General features: G+C 40.5%; 2 protein-coding genes across 7 annotated transcripts in view; one reads left to right on the top strand and one right to left on the bottom strand.

Moving 5' to 3' along the window:
• FGF14 (fibroblast growth factor 14) overlaps positions 1-21926 on the bottom strand; it is a 474303-nt gene that overhangs the window by 154333 nt on the left and 298044 nt on the right. Inside the window, exon 1 of one of the 5 annotated variants that reach the window (XM_053311448.1) lies at positions 15179-16297. The exons of the other annotated variants lie outside the window; for them this stretch is intronic. Coding sequence (XP_053167423.1) covers positions 15179-15371 — 193 coding nt within the window. The 5' untranslated portion in view covers positions 15372-16297. Of the gene's footprint in view, positions 1-15178; positions 16298-21926 lie in introns of those variants that run through there. 5 annotated transcript variants of the gene reach the window in all.
• Positions 18701-21926, top strand: part of LOC128351695 (52 kDa repressor of the inhibitor of the protein kinase-like) — a 36591-nt gene continuing 33365 nt past the window's right edge. For both annotated transcript variants that reach the window (XM_053311445.1, XM_053311446.1), the window contains exon 1: positions 18701-20762. The gene's annotated coding sequence lies outside the window, so the exon portion shown is untranslated. The remainder of the gene's footprint in view (positions 20763-21926) is intronic.

Here is a 21926-nt window from a genome sequence, read left to right as displayed (position 1 = left end):
ATTCAAAGCAGCAAAACTGTCACTTATAAACATAAGGCTGAATGTCATCAAACATGTACCGTAAACATACCGTAAGTGCAGGTGGATTAAACTCAGAAGCTGAATGAAAGGATAACACAATAAACGCATGGGAGCTGCCATACTGTTTGTTTTCTAAGCTATAAACTAAACTGGAACTGACAATGATAGGAGGAAGTTAATAAACAATAGAGAGAGAGCAAGTGCTGGGCAAGTCACTGGCGAGTAGCATGCATCATAACTGCAAGCTATGGTATTTTTTGCTAGCGTGACAGTTTCCCTTTTAAAAGCCTTCAAAATCCTCCTGTTCGTCATCTGATATCATAAGTTCATCAATGACATCTTGTGATACATTTGCAAGGCAGTCGTCATATGGATCGAATTCCGTATCAGATGGTGTGCTCTCAGCTTCGGCTTCCTCTTCATCTTGCCACAAGTAGTCGTCCTCCATACCATCTAATGAATTTGATATTCCACACTTCTTGAAAGACTTGACTACTGTCTCTGCGTCAATATCATTCCAGGCTGTTATGACAAATTGGCACAAAACATCCAACTGTGGAGCACGCATATTTCCTCCTTTTGTGTACGACTTTTTGCCGCTAACCATCCATTCATTCCACTGTTCTCGAATGCGATCTTTAAACGGCTTGTTTAGGCACACATCCAATGGCTGTACTAATGATGTCAATCCTGCAGGAATAACTGCTGCATCCGTGTTTAGTCTTGCAAGCCTTTGCTTGGTGGTGGGAGTTAAATGAGCCCTGAACATATCCCACACCAGTAGACTACGTTTTTGAATAAGACCGCCTGGTCGTCTGCTCCATACATTATCAAGCCATAGTTTCACACCCTCTTCATCCATCCAGCCTTTTTCATTCACATGTACAAAACAACCAGCAGGGAACTTGAGTTTTGGCATTGTTTTCCTTTTAAAAATAATCATCGGTTTCAGTTTGTTGCCATCAGCTGTGCATGCTAGTACCACTGTAAAACTCGACTTCTCATGTCCTGTTGTTTTAATCAGAATTGTTTTTTCACCTTTTTGATGGACAGTTTTATTTCCAATCATATCAAAATTCATTGAAGTTTCATCCATGTTTCCAATATTACTTAACGCATAGCCATGTTTAGTGCGCTGTTGTATTACGTAGCGATGGAAACTATTTACTTTGCTATCCAGATCTGCAGGTAATTTTTGGGCAATTTTTGTCTTTTGCCTTAGTACCATATTATGCCTTGTCATGAATCTACTACACCAGGATACAGTGGCCTTAAAATTGTTGCTGTGATCTGGGTTAGATTTGGCCCACTGAAGTGCAAACAAGCGTATTTTATTTCGTGTTACTACATAACCGTTTTGGCGATGCTCATTCACCATGTCTGCTACATGTTTTTCGAGTTCTGGCCAATGTGGGGTGCCTCTTCTTAATGCACACTTACCCCTTGGCATAGTCTTTAATGCTTTTTCATTTGCTTTCCAGTCCCGAACCATCTTTTCTGTTACTCCATATTGTCTTGCAGCAGCACAATTATTATGTTCCATGGCAAAGCTTACAACTTTAAGTTTGAAACTAGCTTCATATTTCTTTCTTCTTGCTGGTGCCATGATGGGGTTTGATGATGGCATGATAGGATTTTGACTGTTGGACATTTTCTATACTGTACTGTATGCTGTGTGTGCAGGAGGAGGAGGTAAGGGGCACAACAGGAGCTCGGGACTACAATGGGCGGTAGTGGATGCAGGGGCGGGCTCCGCTTTCCCTCCGCCCACTGTTACACTGCACCGGAAAGCTGTGTGTGTGCAGGAGGAGGTAAGGGGCTTTCCCTCCCTCCGCTTTCCCTCCGCCCGCTGTTACAAAGCACCAGAAAGCTGTGTGTGTGCAGGAGGAAGTAAGGGGCTTTCCCTTCCTCTGCTTTCCCTCCGCCCGCTGTTACAAAGCACCGGAAAGCTGTGTGTGTGCAGGAGGAGGTAAGGGGCACAACAGGAGCTCGGGACTACAATGGGCGGTTAGTGGATGCAGGGGCGGGCTCTGCTTTCCCTCCGCCCGCTGTTACAAAGCACCAGAAAGCTGTGTGTGTGCAGGAGGAAGTAAGGGGCTTTCCCTCCCTCTGCTTTCCCTCCGCCCGCTGTTACAAAGCACCAGAAAGCTGTGTGTGTGCAGGAGGAGGTAAGGGGCTTTCCCTCCCTCCGCTTTCCCTCCGCCCGCTGTTACACTGCACCGGAAAGCTGTGTGTGTGCAGGAGGAGGTAAGGGGCTTTCCCTCCCTCCGCTTTCCCTCCGCCCGCTGTTACAAAGCACCGGAAAGCTGTGTGTGTGCAGGAGGAGGTAAGGGGCACAACAGGAGCTTGGAACCATAGGATAATTAGCGATCCCTAAACTACACTCGGCGTATAAGACCACCCCCCCATTTACGAGCAGAAATTTATGGTGTGAAAAGTCGTCTTATACGCCGGAAAATACGGTATAAACCTAATCTTTTACCAGATAACTCCAAGACTGCATTAGAACCAGCTCTTTGATCCTATTTCATTTGATTGTTGTCCCTCATTGTCCTGGTATTAATCTTCACACATGTTCCATATATGCATACTCCATTCTCCCAAAAGTGAAGCTTAGGTTACTGTATTTAAAAATAATAATTATACTGTACTTGTTCAATTGTGTCCATGCACTCAAACACCAACAGATACCCCTATGAATTTGACACAATTTTCAAAAAATAAGGGGGTGGTAAAGTAAATTTGGGACAGGAATGTGAAGTAGCGGGATATATCTGACATTACACTAGGAGACAGTATACCTGTGCATAGTGCTTTATGGGGGAAATGCTGTGAAAGCACGCAATTCATAGCACTCCCCACATGTCTTCCAAGATATCATGGGGTTTCCATGGCTCACTCGGTGCTGTGTGCAAGACCACTCTGTGTAGAGGTGTGACTGCCCTCCCATGGAGCCACAGGTGATGTGCAGATGATTCAGCTTTGATGCTTTGAAACTGAACCTTTGCACAGATCTAATAGCCAGCATTCATAATGGCTAATCATTACTAAGCACCAGTCATGACTAACTTAAGTTCCATTAATTTCAATGGGACTTAATCATGACTAACTTAGTCTGGATATATCCAACTTTAGTAAAGTACCTAGTTGAATACGATGAAATGGCACAAATTCAGTCCTGTTCATCTCACAAAGCATATAGACCCTGATACAACTAAAGTGATTGACATCCAAAGCAACATGCTAAGGACACAGTGAGAAGCTTCATCCTGATTTCCCAAACATTGGGCTTGCATGGACAGGTTGAGGGGAGCTTTCTTAGCTGATTTTCCCAGCCTCCTGAAGTTCTCTGTGCCTTTCAGAAATATATCCCTGAAGGTCATGCAGCCCTCAGGCACATGTTCCTGGAAGGCACAGAGAGGTTCTGGAGGCCAGGGAGATCAGCAAAATCACTCTGCACTTGCTCTGCTGTTCAGGAAGTCTTTGGTTGCAAGGACATGGCATCTCACTGCAGCCTTGATAAACTGCTCTGGATGTCAGCACTATTATTAATTCCCATTGAAAACAAGTTAGTCACAAACAAGTCCCATTGTTTAAACATTACTGCATTTAACTGGAGTGAGTATAAGCTTTTGTTTATAGTAATGACAGCGGGACACATTCGCCAACATAATATACAACAATTCATCATAATTTAAATTAAGATGATAATTTATGCTATCCTTTATCTGGTGGTGAGAAAGTGATAAAGCATTTTTAAAACTATATAATCATTTTGTAACCTCAAAACTATTCTAGAGAAAGATGGGACTAATTGAGAGAAAGATGGGACAACTGTAGCTAGACCTTTCTTCTCTCCACACCAAGAAAAGCAAATCTCTGGTATTCAAAATATGTTGAGGTGTTGTTCCTTTTTATTCATGAGAACAGGGATGCATTAGAAGTCTGTTCCCCTGCTGTCCAGCCATGAACTCTTAAGGACGGAAGAAGGAAAGAACATTCCACAGAAGACCCAGTGAGGAACAGAAGGCAGATGCAAAAACTGCTTCATCATGAACCCTTTGACAATTATGCTAGAAGCAAATTGCTTTCCAAGAGTTTCGATCTAGCCACTATTTCTCAGCTTCAGGCTGATTGCTTGCTCTTTCCTTCTCCTTCTGCAATCTCTTCAGTTCAAACTCACAGAAATTCAAACTACTCTTTTCCTCTTTTATTCTACCTTCCCTGCCACATTACATATTTAATTTAGACCCCAGCAATCTGTACACATCTGACCTCTCCAGGAAGCTTCAAGAGAACAGTCAGAATGAGCCAACACTCAAAGATCAACATTGATCTTCAAAATATTCTTAATTGCTTAAAATTCAGCTAGAGTCAGTTCTGGTCTAACATCTGATATCCTATGAGAACTGATAATTACTCATGTAATTTTATTTATTTATTTATTTATTTAAACCTTTTTATATGGCCCAAAACTTACGTCTCTGGGTGGTTTACAACCAAATAAAAACAAAGTAAAATTCGTTAAGTCAAAAATGGGGGGGGGGACATTACAACATTTTAAATTTTAAAATAATACTTTAAAACAGCATTAAACCATTAAAACAACATTAATTAAAAGCCTGGGTGAAGAAATGTGTTTTTAAAGACTTTTAAAAAGATGTCAGAGATGGGCTCTTATTTCACTAGGGAGCGCATTCCAAACCCTTGGGGCAGCAGCAGACAAGGCCCGTCCCTGAGTGGCCACCAAAGGAGCTGATGGCAGCTGTAGACAGACCTCTCCAGCAGATCTCAGTGGGCAGTGGGGTTCATGATGAAGAAGGTGTTCCCTTAAATACCCAGGGCCCAAACTGTTTAGGGCTTTATAGGTTATAACCAGCACCTTGTATTTTGCCCGGAAACAGATCGGCAGCCAGTGTAGCTCCTTCAATACAGGAGTTATATGGTCTCTCCGAGATGACCCAGAGACCAGCCTGGCTGCCGCAGTCTACCTCATCATAAGCGTGATGCTGAAATCCTGTTGGATTCAACAGATTGATTTGTACCTCCCAAAAATTACCTGGATAACAATTTCCACAATACCACTTCAAAACATCAACTCTTGAGCACCAAACATTGCACTAGAACTGACCTTCTGAAAGGAGAATGCTTGAAATCATTCCATCCTATTTCAATGGTAAGGTAGTAATACAGTCTGAAAGTTATACAATGGCCCATGGGTTACACGGGCTTAAGAGGGTGGAGCAAAAGATCTGCCCTTGCAAGGAGCAGGAAAATGCGCTATACTTAAGGCCTGCCTTAAAGTGCACAGGAAGGGGGAAGAGGACATGGTTTTCACTTCTTTACCCTTCCTGCAAAAGCCCTTTGTGTTCTAAGGAATATATCCCTGAGGGTCAAGCAGCCATATTCTTGCGGGATGGAGGAGAGAGAAAAGCAAGGAGCCACCCTGCTCCCTGCATGCTGTACTGTGAAGCTGCACTGTGAGGCACTTGAGGGCAGCTAATTTACCAGTTTCTTACAAGGGTGGGGCACTTGCTCCATCCTCCTAGGCAAATGTTTCAAGAACATTTTCAGAGAAGAAATATGCATAGTCTAACACAGGACTGCTCAACTTCAGCCCTCCTGCAAATGGTGGCCTACAACTCCCACAATTCCTGACTATTATTTAATTTATTTATTTATTATGCGTTCAATTTCTATACCGCCCTTCCAAAAATGGCTCAGGGCAGTTTACACAGAGAAAAAATAAATAAATGAGATGGATCCCTATCCCCAAAGGGCTCACAATCTAAAAAGAAACATAAGATAGACACCAGGAACAGTCACTGGAGGTAGTGTGCTTGGGGTGGATAGGGCCAGTTACTCTCCCCCTGCTAAATAAAGAGAATCACCATGTTAAAAAGTGCCTCTTTGCCAAGTTAGCAGGGGTTCCAACTTATTGACCAGTGTAGCTGGGGATTATGGGAACTGTCATCCAAAAACAGAGGGTCAAAGTTGAGCAGCCTTAGTCTAAAGCAGGCCTGCACAACATAAGGCCCAGGGTCTGGATTTGGCCTGCAGGGACTATTTTACTGGCCCTCGGGTATCCTGCAGCAATACAGGAGCTGGAAACTGCCTTATAGCACCATCCTGTGCATGCTTTCTCAGAAATATGCTCCATGGTGTGCCCAGTGAGGCTTACTCCCATATAAGCCTGCCTAGCATTGTAGCCTGAAAGCAACAACAATTTACGGAGAGGAGAGGACTTGGCATTTGTTTGGGGCTGGCATATACCCTAGGGTCCCCACTGACTGAGCAGGGACAGGTCCTATTCTCTGGCCACTATCCTTGGTTGAAACTATGGGTCCACTGACAGGGGAAACAGATCCACAAGTAAGTAATAATATTTTTAATTTTAATTAATGTAATAATTAATTTAATTAATGTAATAATGTGCTAAAAATTGACCTTGGCCCCTGCACACCAAGTTGTGGGTGGTTCCGGCCCAACAGGGCATTTGAGTTGTGTAGCCCACTGCTAAACCCTGCAATTCATACAAAACCCCTTTTCCTATATATGACCACACAAGGCACTGGGCTGAATCAGACAATAAGGCTATTCCCACAACTAGCCGAAACTGGGCTAAGGGAGCCCAGCCCAGTTTCAGCTGGTCAAGAGACCCAACTGGAGCCACATGGCTCCCAGCGGTGGTGTGGCAGTGAGCCCTCTTAAGTAGCCCACTGCTAAACCCGGGTTTGGGGTGCATGAGCACCTGGAAATCGGGTTAAACTATCTTTGTTGATGCGCCATGGCTCCACACCACACTGACTCACGAGTAGCCTCCCAACCAGGAGGCTACAATAAGCCTACCAGCATTGGGAGGCTCCCCAAAAGGCACTGCGGGACTTCTAGTGGCCAGGAGGCCCCCAAACCCTGCTGCCCCAACCAGCTCCGTGATGGAGTCGGTAATCATCTGGGCAGGCAATCCGGCCGCCACCAAGGGATGACTCCCTGATCATCTGTGGGGAGAGCGGGTGAAACCTGCTCTCCCCGCAAGCCCCCTTACAGCTCTTCACACTAATCATGTTAAGAGCCTCAATATATTTCCCTTGATCTGGTCCACTGAATGGAGCAAGTGCTAGCTGCACCTGAGTAAAACCCAATTTACACCAATATTTTTCCGTATAAGTGTATTCCCCCAAATGGTTCATTCTGCTCATCTGTAGAAAAAGAAGAAGAAGAAAGGAAAGGTTGCAAGAACTGACAAAATTTGGGTCAACAAGAACAAAAATCTACCAATAATAAAATGTTTCAGAGGAAGAAAAATTTGTCACCAACTTAGAGAAATCTAGGATTCCAAAGATGTTGCATCACCAAACAAGAAATTGGTCAAAGAAATTTCTATTCATTTCTTGAACCACCATGGTAAATAACCTAAATATAAACAATGAATCTGTATATTCTGACTCACTGGATTCTCTGTGGGATTTCTGTCCCCAGAATCCTGACTGCTTATATCATTTCATCTCTGAATAATTTGCATAAATAAATAAAACATAAATAGAAAAAATCATGCATACAATAAAATCAGAAAGGACGGTTGGATCCACATAGAGCTAGAATCCGATGTGCAAACTAGATGGGGATCTGTAACTGCATTGCAATACACATTTGTATGTTGGTTATCTGATATGATCTTTATTTTCATTGCAGGACAAACCTTCAAAGAAGATGGAAATACACATCCTGTCCACTTTCTAATGTTATTAGTCATGCATAACACTTCTTTGTACATGACTGCAGGGTTGAGGACTTTGTGTATAATTCACATACAGTATATATGCATATATATTATCCAAATATTAGCTGTTCATAATTACACATAATGTTGTGCATTTAAGCCTTCTTTGCTTCAAATGGGGCTTAATCATGCAGAACTACAAGCTACACAACAGCCACAGGTGACAAAAAGAGATATTAAGACATGCTATCTGAAATTCATAATAATTTTCTTCATTTTCTAGGTCTAAATTTAGAAGCACTATTCCATCAGATTGATGACACTGCTAATATTCAAACATATTGAACACAGCCCCTTAGATCTGCTTTGATAACCAAATTCTCTTAATATCTCTCTGGTGACCTTAGATGCCCATTTGCATGGATTCCAAGCCAAATCTACCTGAATAAAATGATCTAGTCACAGAGATGTCTTTCTTAAGCTATAAAATTAGCCTGAGTTAGAAAAATGGATTGTGGATGAAAGAGTTTGAATAAAAGGTAATCAATATATAATGCCGTATATAATATGTGTGCTTCTTAATGTCATAGCTATTGACATATACATTATTTTCGTATTTTTCAAACTCTATACCTTCAGGGAACTCTTCCTACATTGACTTTTCTGCTACTGACCAAGTATGTTGAGCCTCACTATTGATTTAAGAAAGTGTGATTTCCTAGAACATACCCAACCCAACATTCTTTTGGAGAAATGGTAATGGATAAGGTGTATTTCACAGAAGCATAACCACCAGTACTAATCTCACTGAAAAAAACCTTGAAAAGCTTCTGAGTAAACCAAGGATTTCCTAGAACATAGTTTGAAATCCAATACCTTATTTTGAAACTTGAACACTTATTAACAGTCTTTAAACAATTCAGCCAGGTAATTTTTATATATAAAAATACATATTTATATTTATTTATATAATTCAACAAGAAAAACACCCCTCCCTAAAGAGAACTGATATTTATAACATGTAACAATTTCTGGCAAAATAAAACCTCATTGCAAACAACAGGGTGCAAAAACAAACACACAAACAAAACAAAACACCACAAACAAAACAAAACACCACAAACCACAACTGTAACGTGCATGGAACATATAGAATACACTACAGAAAACCATTACTGAAGAACACTTGATTCATTACAAGACATTTTTACTGCAAGCTCACTTTGCTTAACAAAAAATTATACATTATACATGAATACAAAATAGAACATTGTATATGATTAAGGATATTGGTTTAGCACCACAGACAAACTGACATGAAAGGTAGCTATATAATTTACATAGATAATTACAGACTTGTAAATAACCACTTGCCTAGTTGCCAACAGTGACTAAGAACTACCTACAGGTTAAAGGTAAAGTTCAGCCGCTGAGTCGGTGTCGACTCCTGGCGACCACAGAGCCATGTGGTTTTCTTTGGTAGAATACAGGATGGGTTTACCATTGCCATGTCCCGCGCATTATGAGATGATGTCTTTAGCATCTGTCAGTATCGTTGCTGCCCAATATAGGTGTTTCCCATAGTCTGGGAAACATACCAGTGGGGATTCAAACTGGCAATATCTTGCTCACTAGGCAAGTTACAGGTTACTAGACAGGAAAAGGTTATATTTCTTTCCTTTGTTTTAGGTCAATAATGATTCACATAGGTATGATTGTGTGGCAAAGTGGGCCAATAAGAGAAAATATGCAAACAAGAGGTATACATTATCTTGTATTATGTGCACACTGCCAAACAGATGGCTGTTGCTATACACTCTCTGACAGCTCTTGGGGGCTAATTACTGGGTCCCTCTGTCCTCCAACAAGTGATCAGCTATATCTGAATGCCAACTATCCTTTCCTCACATGCAGCAGTATGTGTGAAATGTACTGTTGCATATGAGGATCTCTGGATCGATGCCTAGATATTTCATGTGAAATGTGAATTACACTTAATTTCACTGGGAATGAAATATTCAAAAACTGATTCAAGAATTGCACTGAATGAAACATTCAAGAATTTATTGTCACATTCTTACTAGTTCATGGCTCTAAGGACATTGTGTACATCAGTTTTCATTTAAAAAAATTATAGCTGCAGACATCTTGAATTTTCTTTCACAAGTGATTCCATTTTCAATATCCTCACATATATTTTTCAAAGAATAATCTTGAATCACTTGCTGAGTTTGAGAAAGTAACACAAAATTTGTGAAACCTTCTCAGCTTAAGATGCTAACTTATTTAGTATATTAATAGAATTAACTGTTCATTATCATCCTAGAAGAATTTTTAAATTTTCAAGTAATTAAATTTATAACTCTCATTAGCTACTAAATTGCAAAGTAACAATGAGAAGAAAAATGTACTAAGCTCCACATATAGATTAAGCAGCTAAATTATGGATCGGTGAGATAAAAATTTACTTGAAAGCAATTTTACACCTCAAGCATGTTTACTCAAAAGTAAGTCAATTTGATATCAAAAGGTCTAAGTTCCAAGTAAACTGCTTATGACTGAAGCCTAAGTATCATTAACTATAAACATGGGTGGGGAGAATCATAATGATTCTCACAGTTCTCATGAGTGCCTGGATTTGATGGAAGATCCGATCAAAACAACAAAATTGCAAGCAATCCCTCACCTCATTCAAAAAATTATTCAAACCAAAGTCAGTTCCACGACACACATAATCTGAAATTTGCAGATTTTCAGTCTAATGGCATCAGAGATGGTTTCAGGAATATTCCCAGAAGCAATTTGAAAAAAAATCAATACATAGTATGTGCAATCAAGATCCATTAATATCAGCTTTATTATTGACTTCAATTGAATTTGGTTTGCCCCCTTCATCAAGAACTTTTTAAAAGCAACTTCTCACAGAGCCTACCAATTTGGACAGAAAACTGGCTCATAATGATAATTTTGTAATCTAACATATCAAATGAAACCCTAAACATTTTTTATACATGCAGAGAACTTGCGTTTTGGGAGGTATAAAAATATGCTAAATAAGCAAACAAACTAGTATTTATTTAATCCAAATGTAAATAGGAAGTTACATTATTTGAAAGTCATACCTAGATATTTAAATGCAAGATTCAATACATGTTCAGAGTGAAAAAATCTGCAGTAGTTTCACATTTTATGCAATACACCCTACAACTTCTAAAATATGTTCTAAGACAGGCTGTTTTTAAAGAAAGTCAAATTTCACTGCATTCTCTTGGGATGGCAACAATTAGGTTTATATTCAATAATAAATAAGGCAACTGGAATAATGTATCATAAGTAATAGAAATATTTTTCACTTATAAAATTGAAGAGTTACAAGCCAAAAAAATGATAAAAACCAAGAAATTGTACAATTTTGTTCTGTAAACATATTGTATTTTAAAATGAGGTATAACAAAAAGGAAAACACATCGAGGCTGTTCACTTGGGCAGCCATACCCAGGCTTGGGTGACCCTACCTGGGTAGGGCTGCTCGTGTAAAGCACCAGGATCAAGGCAGAGCCCGGCACTGCCTCCCCATGTAGCCCGGGACTTTTAACCAGCCTTTTACTTGGGTAAAAGGATGTGAATATGCCCTTTTACCCAGGACCAAGTTTGTGTATCTGCTTGGACTTCCTCTTTTGTGCCCAGATACAAAGCCGGGCACCTAGAGCACCCAGCTTGAGGGGAAATCCCTCAATGTACCATGATCCTCGTGCAGTGCATTTAGGGATATCTGGAGGCTGGAAAGCATTTTCTCAGCCTCCAGATGGCTGTGCAGCTCCTCGGAAAGCCACTCGTGTGAGCGCCCAAACTATGCAGCCAGGAGATAGCCAGGAGAAGAAGACTGGGGGAAAGGTAAGCTTGATCTTGCCTTCCCCCCATGGGTTGCATGGGTTGCAACCCCACTGGGCTGCAATGGTCATGAGAACAACCGTAATGAATGATATTCATCTGAACAATTAACAAAGTATAGTATCATATCATGGAGTTGATGTATGCATCTTTTGCATAATTATATGACTGAAGGAGCATGTCCTAATGTAAGCTGAAATGCAGACTGTTACTCATTAGTATTACTCAGGAATTACTCTAAAGGACTATGTCTCAATAGGGCTTCCCTTGAGTAATTTAATCAGAATGCCAGTCATAGAATGAAACTGAATTATTGCTGGCACTTGTTGGATTCCCACATCTTAATGGAATCTCCTTTGCTTTTAAATGATACCCATTTAAAACTATTATTGTTCATAAAAAAAACTTTTATGTTTTAGCAATGTCTAAATATATTACTAGTTTTAATGATTCAGTAATTAAAGCATTATTAAATATAAGTTCATGCTAACTGGATAATAACCCACGTAAACATTACATATTGTGTGGACTCCATACATACTTAATCTCTTTTTATATAAGTCTGTTGTCTAAAGACTGAAATATAAAGCATTATTGCTACTGTCATTTGTGTGCCTCTGCATATATTTACAACAGCGTAATACAAAAAACAACAGAATTTGTAATTTTTATTAGGGATACTAGCCCAACAGGCTATTTTTTTATTTATTTAAAATATTTATACCCCGCCCCTCCAATGCACTACTGCTTGGGGCAACTCACAACAATAAGATAGACACAGATACAATAAAAGTAATAAATAATTAATATTGTTTTGCTGAGGTTGCTTTTGGCCAGACATAGTGTTTACTAGCCATAAACATTGTTCTACTGCCTGCACTACTTAAAAAGAAAATGAGTAAGCTGTGGCAAGCAATATTATTATTATTATTATAGTCATTGATTGCTATCAGACAATTCATTTAACTATATCATATCTTCATTAAAAAGTGTTTTCACCCTTTTAAGATCAATTCAGCAGAGTCTAAAACTATATTTTTACCGTTGACTGATAATTTACAGGTGTTGTTTTTAGTTTACATTATCATTAACAGGACTTCTTATTATGTGTAAGATACATCCTAGAAAGCAAAACACAGCTTTCTCAGCCAAGAAAAGCATTTCAGTATTGCTCTCTGATGCACTTTGTGAATGTAAGAACCATGTGTTAAACACAAGTGCAAGTATGGAAGTGTAGAATAAATTAAATCTAAAAGTGAGGGGGGAGTTTTCTTTGGAAAATATTTGATGTTGGCTTTGTCACACTACACAAACATTTTGGGTATCACCAGAATAGGTAACAGCCAGAGTCAAGAGATGAAGTAGCTTTCCTATGACACTGATTTTATAGTCTGCTCTTGCTTTGATTGAATCTATCTGGAGCAGTAGCATATATATGAACCAGCATTCCCCCTCGCCCCAATAATACACTACACTATGGAAAGCGAGACACACACACACACAGAAATATAAATGGACAAATGCATGCTACATCTGGTATGTTAGCTTGTTCAAACGCAGTAAAGACTCCTCAGATTACTATTACTTGAACTGCTGTCCCTTGAAGAAGATCACACCCTTGATGGTCACAGAGGTTAAAAGCAGTCTGAATACACAACATGAAGAAAGGTGGAGAATACAACATGATGCTAAACTGTTCACAGAAAAGAAAAGAAATGGGACTGGTTGATATGGCTGAAAACACAATGTTAAAAAAGAGTTGAATGGGTTTCCAAGTGGGTGGTAGAGAATCATAAAGTCAAAAGGAAAATAATTGTTAAAACCCAGCATGACTGGAGCTCTTTCAGCTGCAGAGCTTGTAAAAGGGGTTCCCCACATTTGCACCGTTAGGATTCTCCCCTTCAACAGCTGTGAATTCTTAAAGTCACAGTGCACAAAAATGCCTGTTTTACTTTATATTATCCATTTTCTAATTCTGAAACAGTGAAATGGACTGAAAAAGACAGCATGACATGCTACAGTTATTTTCCACTCAAAACACAATATCTAGATACATCTTTATGCCACTTATTCATAGGAAATATTTTCCCATTCACGCCTTCATTAAACCTTGGCAGTTCACAGATTTGTCTCCATTTGTCCTGTGGTGATAATTCCCTGGGCTCCATTTCTTGTAAATAAACCTTCACTACATTTAAATTATTGACACTGGAAATATTGTTTTTTTACTTGATGCACTTCATAAATTACCTTTCACACTTCATAAATTAATCTTTGTTAACACTGTGCTTCATTGGATTTGAACAGCAAGTGATCACTGCAGCTATGAAGAGTTTCTAATAGCTGTTTCAAATTGAGGTTTCTTTTTATTCAGAACAATAATTACCTGCATAATTTAAAGGAGAAGGAAATAGTGCAAGACAAAGAGAATGACAAGAGTTTAGCAGAGTTACTGCTACACATTATGATTGTTCCAAGGCTACTCTCATAGAAAGCAGAACCATACTCTAGGGAGCAGTAATGAAAGGGATCTAAATCTGCATGGGTGCACCCAGGTTTCTAACCTCATTTTCAGTGGGTGGGATGAAACAAAAGGAAGAGAGGGCACAAATTAGACTACTTAGCAGATTTTTGAAGGGCAACATATTTTATTGTACTTCAGGTATCCTTCACAAGCTACCTAGTTCAGCTTAAATACATGGATACACACTGATTTAGACAACACTGATTCACACAATTTAATATGTAGGAAAGAAAGTGGTAAAAATGATGCCACATCTACAACATCACACCACTGAACCTTGCATTAATGTATTTAAAATAACTCTGCCTGTTCCATATTTACAACTACTAACCTAAAGTGGAATTGCCACTTTATAAGTATGCTTTCTAAAGGTAGGGGGAAAATTTACTTGTTAACTACTCTATGCCACCCCTGACTGGACAGTTAAAGGGGTTAAGGGTAATTCCTTGTTCCATTACCTTAATCAGGTGCTCTGGGTTGACAAACACATGTAATTACAACCATCTCAATGGGTTGTCCTAGGCAGAATGCTCTCCCCTTTCTTTAAAATGGACATAAGTATTTACCCCACAAGCTTGTGATGAGATGTTGCACAGTGACCCTGCCTACTCAAGAAAATTACTGTGAGTCTTATCATACTGTAACAGCCCTGTTTTGCTAATCAGTCAAGGTGGCTAAAGAGCAGACTGTCTCCACCCGTTTGAATGCACTCATATATAGAAAAACTTGGATTCAGTTGCAATTAGTAATTGTTAGAATCAGGAGACAAGAATTATTTCAGATGAATTAGCCCAGAGGCTACCTTCTTAGTTTTCTTTCTGTAAAATGGGCCTACCAGCTAGAGATGGCTTAAAACGGAGCCTCTCCCACTGCAAGCCCTCTAAAAAGAGTCAAGAGCGGGTGATTTCCCCGGCCGCTTTACCGGCTTGGTATGCTCCGACAATTACACCGGCTACAGGTTGTTCCCTCAAAACACAAGCAGGCGCGCACAGACAGACACATAAAGCACAGGCAGCACACACCTTGGCGCCGCAACCTTCTCTTCTTGAGGCCAAAGATGCGGACCTTGGAGAAGATATCCACCAGGTTACTGTTGCAAAGCCCGCGGTTCTTGCTGGGGCTATTGCGCCTCCTGCTGGCTGAGGGCCGGTCCCAGTGCTGCTCGCGCGCTTGGCGCTTCTGCCGGATCAAGCCGCTGGCGATGGCCGCAGCCATGGCCGCTCTGTCTTGCGCTCCTCGCGCGCCCTGCCAAGCGCAACGGAGACAGGCGCTGGGCTCGTCTCAGCCTAGGCGGGAAGCCATCGCCGAATGGCTAAGGGCATGCAAGCAAAAGCCGCCGCCAGAGCGCCCTCCTGGTCACCACATGGAGCCACCTGGCTTCGGGCCGAGCGGACAGCAACAACAAGCAGCACACCGGTGGCAGCGGCTTCTCTAGCACCAGCTCATGCCCGCTTGTCCATGGTTACTGCTGCCGCCACCTTCGCTCCGACCGCTGCCGCCGCCGCGTCCTCCTCCTCCTCAGGGCTGCCACCGAGTGCTTCGGAAAGCAGCATCTGGAGAGCGCGCGCTTCGGCTCCTGGGAGAGAGCCTTAATCACAGCGCTTCAGTCCCACCCCAGCCGACACCCCCCACACCCTCCCTCTCCTTTCCCAAGACTACTGAGGGAGGGGATTTGTCCTTGGGGTGGGGTGGGGGAGTGAGAAACCGGAAAAAATAGGAATAAAGGAAAGGGGAGGGAAGGAGGCAAGGCAAAGAGAAAGGAAAGGTGGGCTGAAAAGGCTCGGTGCAATTTACTGGAGGAAATTGCCTGTCGCCAAGCGAGCTACACGCTGCCACCCCTCGGCTTCCAGCGGGCTTTTGTGATTGCTGTGTGGCGCGCGCGCGTGTGTGTGGGGTGTGTGTGGGAGAAAAAGAATGTGTGCGTGATGAGGAGGGAGAGAGAAAGTGTAGGTGAGGGAGAGAATGGGTGGGGGGTGCGGGCGCGAAAAAAGAGGGGGGTAAGGGCGTGAGTGAAAGAAATGTGCGAGAAAGTGAGAGACGGCGTGTCTGCGAAAGAAAAAGGAAGAGATGTTGCAATCTAATGCGTCTCTGCCTAGCTTTGCTCGAAGTCTTCGCTCTGGGTGAAAGTGCAGTCAGGCTTTATTTATGGTCTGACAACCACCACCCTGCAAAGAAAACCACTGGCAGTGGTAGTGCTTCCCGCCTCCCCACCCCCACCCCGCTCCTGTTCCCGCCACAATCCTCCGTCCTGCCTCACCCTGCTAGGCTACTAGAGCCCACTACTGCTACCCCGGAGCCCACGTTCACCTTCTGGGCGGAAGCAGCCGACGAGAGTACCAATAGCAGTGACAACAAAGAGTCCTCTCTGACACAATAAAGACATGCATTGTGGCACGATTTACAGAGGCGCTGCCCTGTGAAAGCTCCAGCAAAGAATACATGTGTTCACCTTTAAGGTGTTACAGTTCTTTGTTGTCTTCCCTGGCTGGGGTTGCTCTCTTCCGTACTTTTGGTTGTTTTTGTTACAAGACACTAACTGGGTTACCCTTCTGGAATCACAGCAATGCTAAGCGAAACGCAAACGCAGCTCGTGGGCGGGAGGGGGAAAGCATTTTTGATACACAAGTTGGCCCTTTGCCATCTCTCCGTCGCCTTTGTCAGAGGCAGGTAAATTGTGGATGTGGGAGAGAGAGCGAGCTTCCAACCCAAACACGCCGCCCCATCTCAGCAGCAGCGGTCGCTCTATTCGCTGTACTCTGTCTTCATTCTGAATTGGACACGCTGCTACTTTAGATGAATGTGAATTCCCAACGAAGGAGGATGAGCGGAGAAGGAAGGGGTGGGGGTGGGGACGAGGCACAGAGGGAAACGCTTTCTCCTCCAGAGCATACAGCTTTCTGTGGCTTGTAACCACAGTGCAACCTTGACTCGTGATCTCTTCAGGCATGTCTGTTTCTATTTGGAGCAAGGAAAACTGGAAGTGGGAAGATGTGGGGCAGGGTAATGTATTGTAAAAAAAAAAAAAGTTTATTGTAAAAAAATATCATCTGACAGGTCCGTGGATTAATCTGAACTACAGAAACAAAACACACACCCACGCGCACACACTTTTCATTTAAGAATATCCACTGACATCAAACAAAAACCTACACACTTTCAGGAATATATAATACATAATACCTACCTATGTTTTAATCTATTTTAACCTTTTACAGCCAAGCAAAGACTGCTAGACTTACACTCATCTGTAGATTGTTATAGATGTATAAGAAGCTCTAGATGTACCTAGCTGTAACATATGGATATTTCTCATGCAAATGTATTCTGTAAAGATGGTTTTGGCTTTCATTAGTAGCTCTTGATTTTGTGGGAAAGGAACTCCACATTTTCTTTGATTAAAGTATTTTTATGCCATGTGCTCTAGCATCTAATTCCAACTAGTGCAAACTCCTTCTATATTCTATAATTCTCACAGATTGCCTCAAATAGGGAAGGAGTATACAACACAATGCATCCACCCCACTTTTTTTCATAGTTTAGCATACAACCATAGGTTTGGGAAGCAGGGCCACCTTCTGGACTATCTGAGCTGCTCCTAAGATTTTCCAGTCTGCATTGCCAACTACCTGGTGTCATTGTAGGGTCAGCACTGGTGGTGTACGGCTTCTGTGGGTCTCAGTTTTGTTTTTTAAAAAGTTTAGTTGACACACCCATAGAAAGCACTAATTAATTAAATCTGTTGCTAATACAGGTTGGGCAGGATCCAGACCAAATTAGTCATGACCAAGCACCATTGAAATAAATGAGACATGACTAATCTAAGTGCCATTAATTTTAGTGGGACTTAGTCATGGCTATCTTAGTCTGGATCCTACTGTGTTATCTCTTAGCCTGAACAAAATAGGTTTGCAGTTAATACTTACGTATTAACTCTAAAAGCATTTTCACACATGGGACTAATCATCTTTTAACCTCTCTGTTTATATGAATCAGTAATCATTGTAAATGTGGAACAGAATTAGAAGAGAGACATTTGCATCGTAGCTTTTCTTTGCATTACAAGCCAATTTTGCTTACATAAAAACCACTTTAAACCTCACATGCTTAAGACCTGAGAAGACTGAATAAACAAGAGAGCTATTTACATCTTTAAATGTATTTTTCTTTATATGGCAATCTTATTTCAGTTCAATTGAAAAGGCAGTGCTTACATTGGTTATTTATTTATTTAGACACATCCTCTAAAGTCTTCCAAATATGAACCCCAATATGCTCCATTGATCCACTGATTAATGTGCCTCTAAAAGTAACAATAAGGATCTCCCCAAATTATTTAATTTAAAAAGTGTATCTTTTTTTCACTGAAAGAAGATGTTTTGGTTTTAATTCCATTCTCCAGGTCTAGCAACCTTTTAGTAAAACTTCATCACAGTAGCTAGAATTAGCCGAATGCAATTTCGTGGCTGGCATTAAGCAGTGCTTGATAAATCTGTATTTTATTTTGGAATATATGCTTCAACCCGCAGTATAATGTCAGTTCAAAACTTATGTGTTTAATCACAAATAGACTGTAAAGAAAGGCTAGTAAAAGCCATGCAAGGACTTTGCAAAAGCCTGTTCCTTTGCAAAAGCACTTTCCTTTGCAAAGCCTGTTCACTTTCATCAGCACCTTGGACAGTGCAAAACAAAGATGCATAGGACAAGTAGTCCACAGTTTGAGATGGCAGAATAAAATTAAAAGCACCCTACAGGAAAAACACCCTAGTTTGGGAGGTAGTTTTGGAAACGGGAAACGATTTTAATCTAAGCAATGCAATAAAGAGACCTCAACCTAAAAGGCCCATATCTCAAAGGCGCCCTGAATACCTTTGGACAAATTACTATTAGTTCTTTATCTATAAAATGTGAACATCAATAAGCTAATTCACAGAATTGTGGTAATAGTGGTAAGATGGCTCTTTTCTTCAAAAAGCTCTATAAACTTTAATACAAATAACAGCAACAGGCATGATATAGTCAAAATCAAGCACATGCTTGTCAAGCACATAATTAATAGGACACAATTATAAGTATTTGTCTCTGACTGGATAATACACAACCATTTTTACCATAAAATATTTATATTTGTAAGACATGTCCATTAGTGATGAAAATGCACTTTAATTACCAATCTGGGGGCAAACAAACCCTGAAGTAGTGGAAGCGAGACTCAGGAGCAAACCTCTAGAATTTTAGTGCACTTTTAAATTAAAACACTGTTTGATGGATATAAACTGGGTTGTTGGGTTTTTCCACACAAAATACTGTAAATAAGAATCTAACATCTTTCTAGTAGGCTACATATTCCGCTCAGTTAAGTGATCTAACAACATTAGTTGTATATAAGTTGTTATTGAGGTGCATATTTGCATTCCCCAATAATTTCATTTATTGCAAATTGTAAATAATTCAGCCTCACCCAACTGGTTCAGACTGTATATTTGTTATTCCAAGTCTATGATGTGGGAGGCAGGGAAGTGTCATGGAGTGGAAAGGAATATGGAGAAAACAGTGGAACTGGTGGAAGGAGATGTAATTTTTACCCTAGAGAACAAAGACAAACTCTTTCTACTTGCAGTTTAGAAATTCAGCATAGTTGTTTACAGCATTAGGTGCTCCAAGGGAAACTCAAGAGAGCCATCTGCTGTCTTAAATCTGTGATAAAATATATGCACTTCAAGCCAGAACAAGGGTTTTGATAGGAGATGGTTTTTCAGAATGTGGTTACATTGATTGCTTATGTGACAAACAACTAGATATGAGTATTGATTTAGGGTAAGTGGCAGGCACGCTGTATTAAAAAACTCATTGATTGCTGATTAAATACAATCTATAAGTAACATGAGACTTTAAGGGGGGAATTGTTTAGATTTTTAAGATTAACTATTGTCCTACCAGTTTATTCCCTTGTGTTATCCAAATATATGGCTCTAACTCCAAATTAATATTCCAGCACACAACACACACCACCTCCTCTCCTCCTTTCTTCTTCTCCCCTTCCTCTGTTTCTCTGCTTCTTTACCTACCTGGTCTACTGTTTTTGTTTCACAGGCACCCCCATATGTCTTCTCCATCAAGAATGCACAAGTCCTCATGTTTCTAGACTTGTGTGAGACATTAATCACATTATCATAGGTCTTATTTCATTCAGATTTTTGATTCTTCCAATTGCCCTTTTCTCAATTGCCTTCTCATCTCACTATTTATTCTTTCCTTCTATAATTCTGGCCTAGTTCTGATGTGGGAAAACTTCAGACGGCACATGCGGGCTCATATGACTGAATGTTCTTCCATTTAAAAAAATCCCCGCACACAGAAAACTGGCAAGTTAAGAAGGTAGGCTAGAAGGTAGGCTAGAATCAAGAAACCAGACTAATATTGGGATCCGGGTTTTGTTTTGTTACAGAACATATATCCCTTCTACTAGTGGAATTTATATTCCTCTACAGAAAAATATTGATCTCTTCTGGCAGAAGTATAAAGGAAGGTAGGAAGTGATCTCTTCTGGCAGAAGCATAACGGAAGCATAATGGAACTTGATCTCTTCTGGGAGAAGCATAAAGGAAGGTAGGAAGTGATAATACTGTTAAGTACTTCCTACTTTCCTGCAGAGTGAGAAGTCCAGGAACAGCACTACAAAGCTTAGTTTCATTTGAAAGGCGGCGGGGGGGGGAAGCGAGCACAATGGAGTGCTATGCCATCATTGTTATCTATGAATTCATTCATCTAAAAGTATATTTTTATTGTATATTGGCAATATATTTATAAAAGTATATTGGCAAAGTATATGCTGTCAACTGGCAGCATAACTGCTAATCTGGTATCAAATTCACAGAGAGAGCAATTATGTCTCAATTTTTGCCCACACCAGCTAAAAATTATTAGCTCTCTTCCTCTGCCATGTCCAGATTCAAACTTGCTACAGATGGTTTCTCTCCTCATACCACTAGCTAGAGAGAATAACTTTCCAAAGGAAGAGAGGTTTCCAGCCATCAAAGAATGTGCCTGATCACCCCTTTGTGAATCTTACCAGCTCATAATAATCAAGAAAGCCAAACTCATAACATTATCTTCTGATTTCCATAGCTAGTCTACCTTTTGTTAACTGAGAGCATGTACTCAAGATGACTTAACATCAATCCATTGCCCCTTAACACACACTTCACTCACTCTTGTATTCACAATCGGGATAGCTAATGAGTTTTGAAACCCTTTCTAAATACATACTCATGAGTGAGGAACCTAATCTGTATTGATGATTTTCAAGAAGCTGATGATCAACAGACCCACTGCACTGCACATACATTTGAACTTTCTGTAGTTAGAATAAAACAAAAACTGAATTGTGAAACACAGTTTAAATACATTTAAAATTACTTCAGCAGCTGTAAACCTGGAGGAAAGTCTCCTGCTAAGGTATTGTTAAATTATCAGATGTTGTCACCTTAGACTGAACAGTGTAATTATGTGTTTTGTTTGTATACCATGACAAAGAGCAAAATATACTGGAAATAAGAAATAAATTATTCTCTTTACTCAAGCATTACCAGTGCAAAAAGAAGACTACAATAGCAGAATGAGATGCTATGTTAAAATCCTAATCTATTAACTTTATAATTTATAGGTTTTAAGCATCAAGGAAGGTTATATGTAATAAATAATAGTCTAAAGTAATAAGGAAAGATCTACATATATATTGCCACAGATCACAGCATTATGTGCTGGAGATAC

This window comes from Hemicordylus capensis, chromosome 3 (assembly GCF_027244095.1).
Source record: "Hemicordylus capensis ecotype Gifberg chromosome 3, rHemCap1.1.pri, whole genome shotgun sequence".
In the NCBI taxonomy this organism is placed as follows: Eukaryota; Metazoa; Chordata; class Lepidosauria; order Squamata; family Cordylidae; genus Hemicordylus; species Hemicordylus capensis.
Note: the sequence above shows the minus strand (reverse complement) of the source record. Positions and strands in the feature narration are given on the sequence as shown.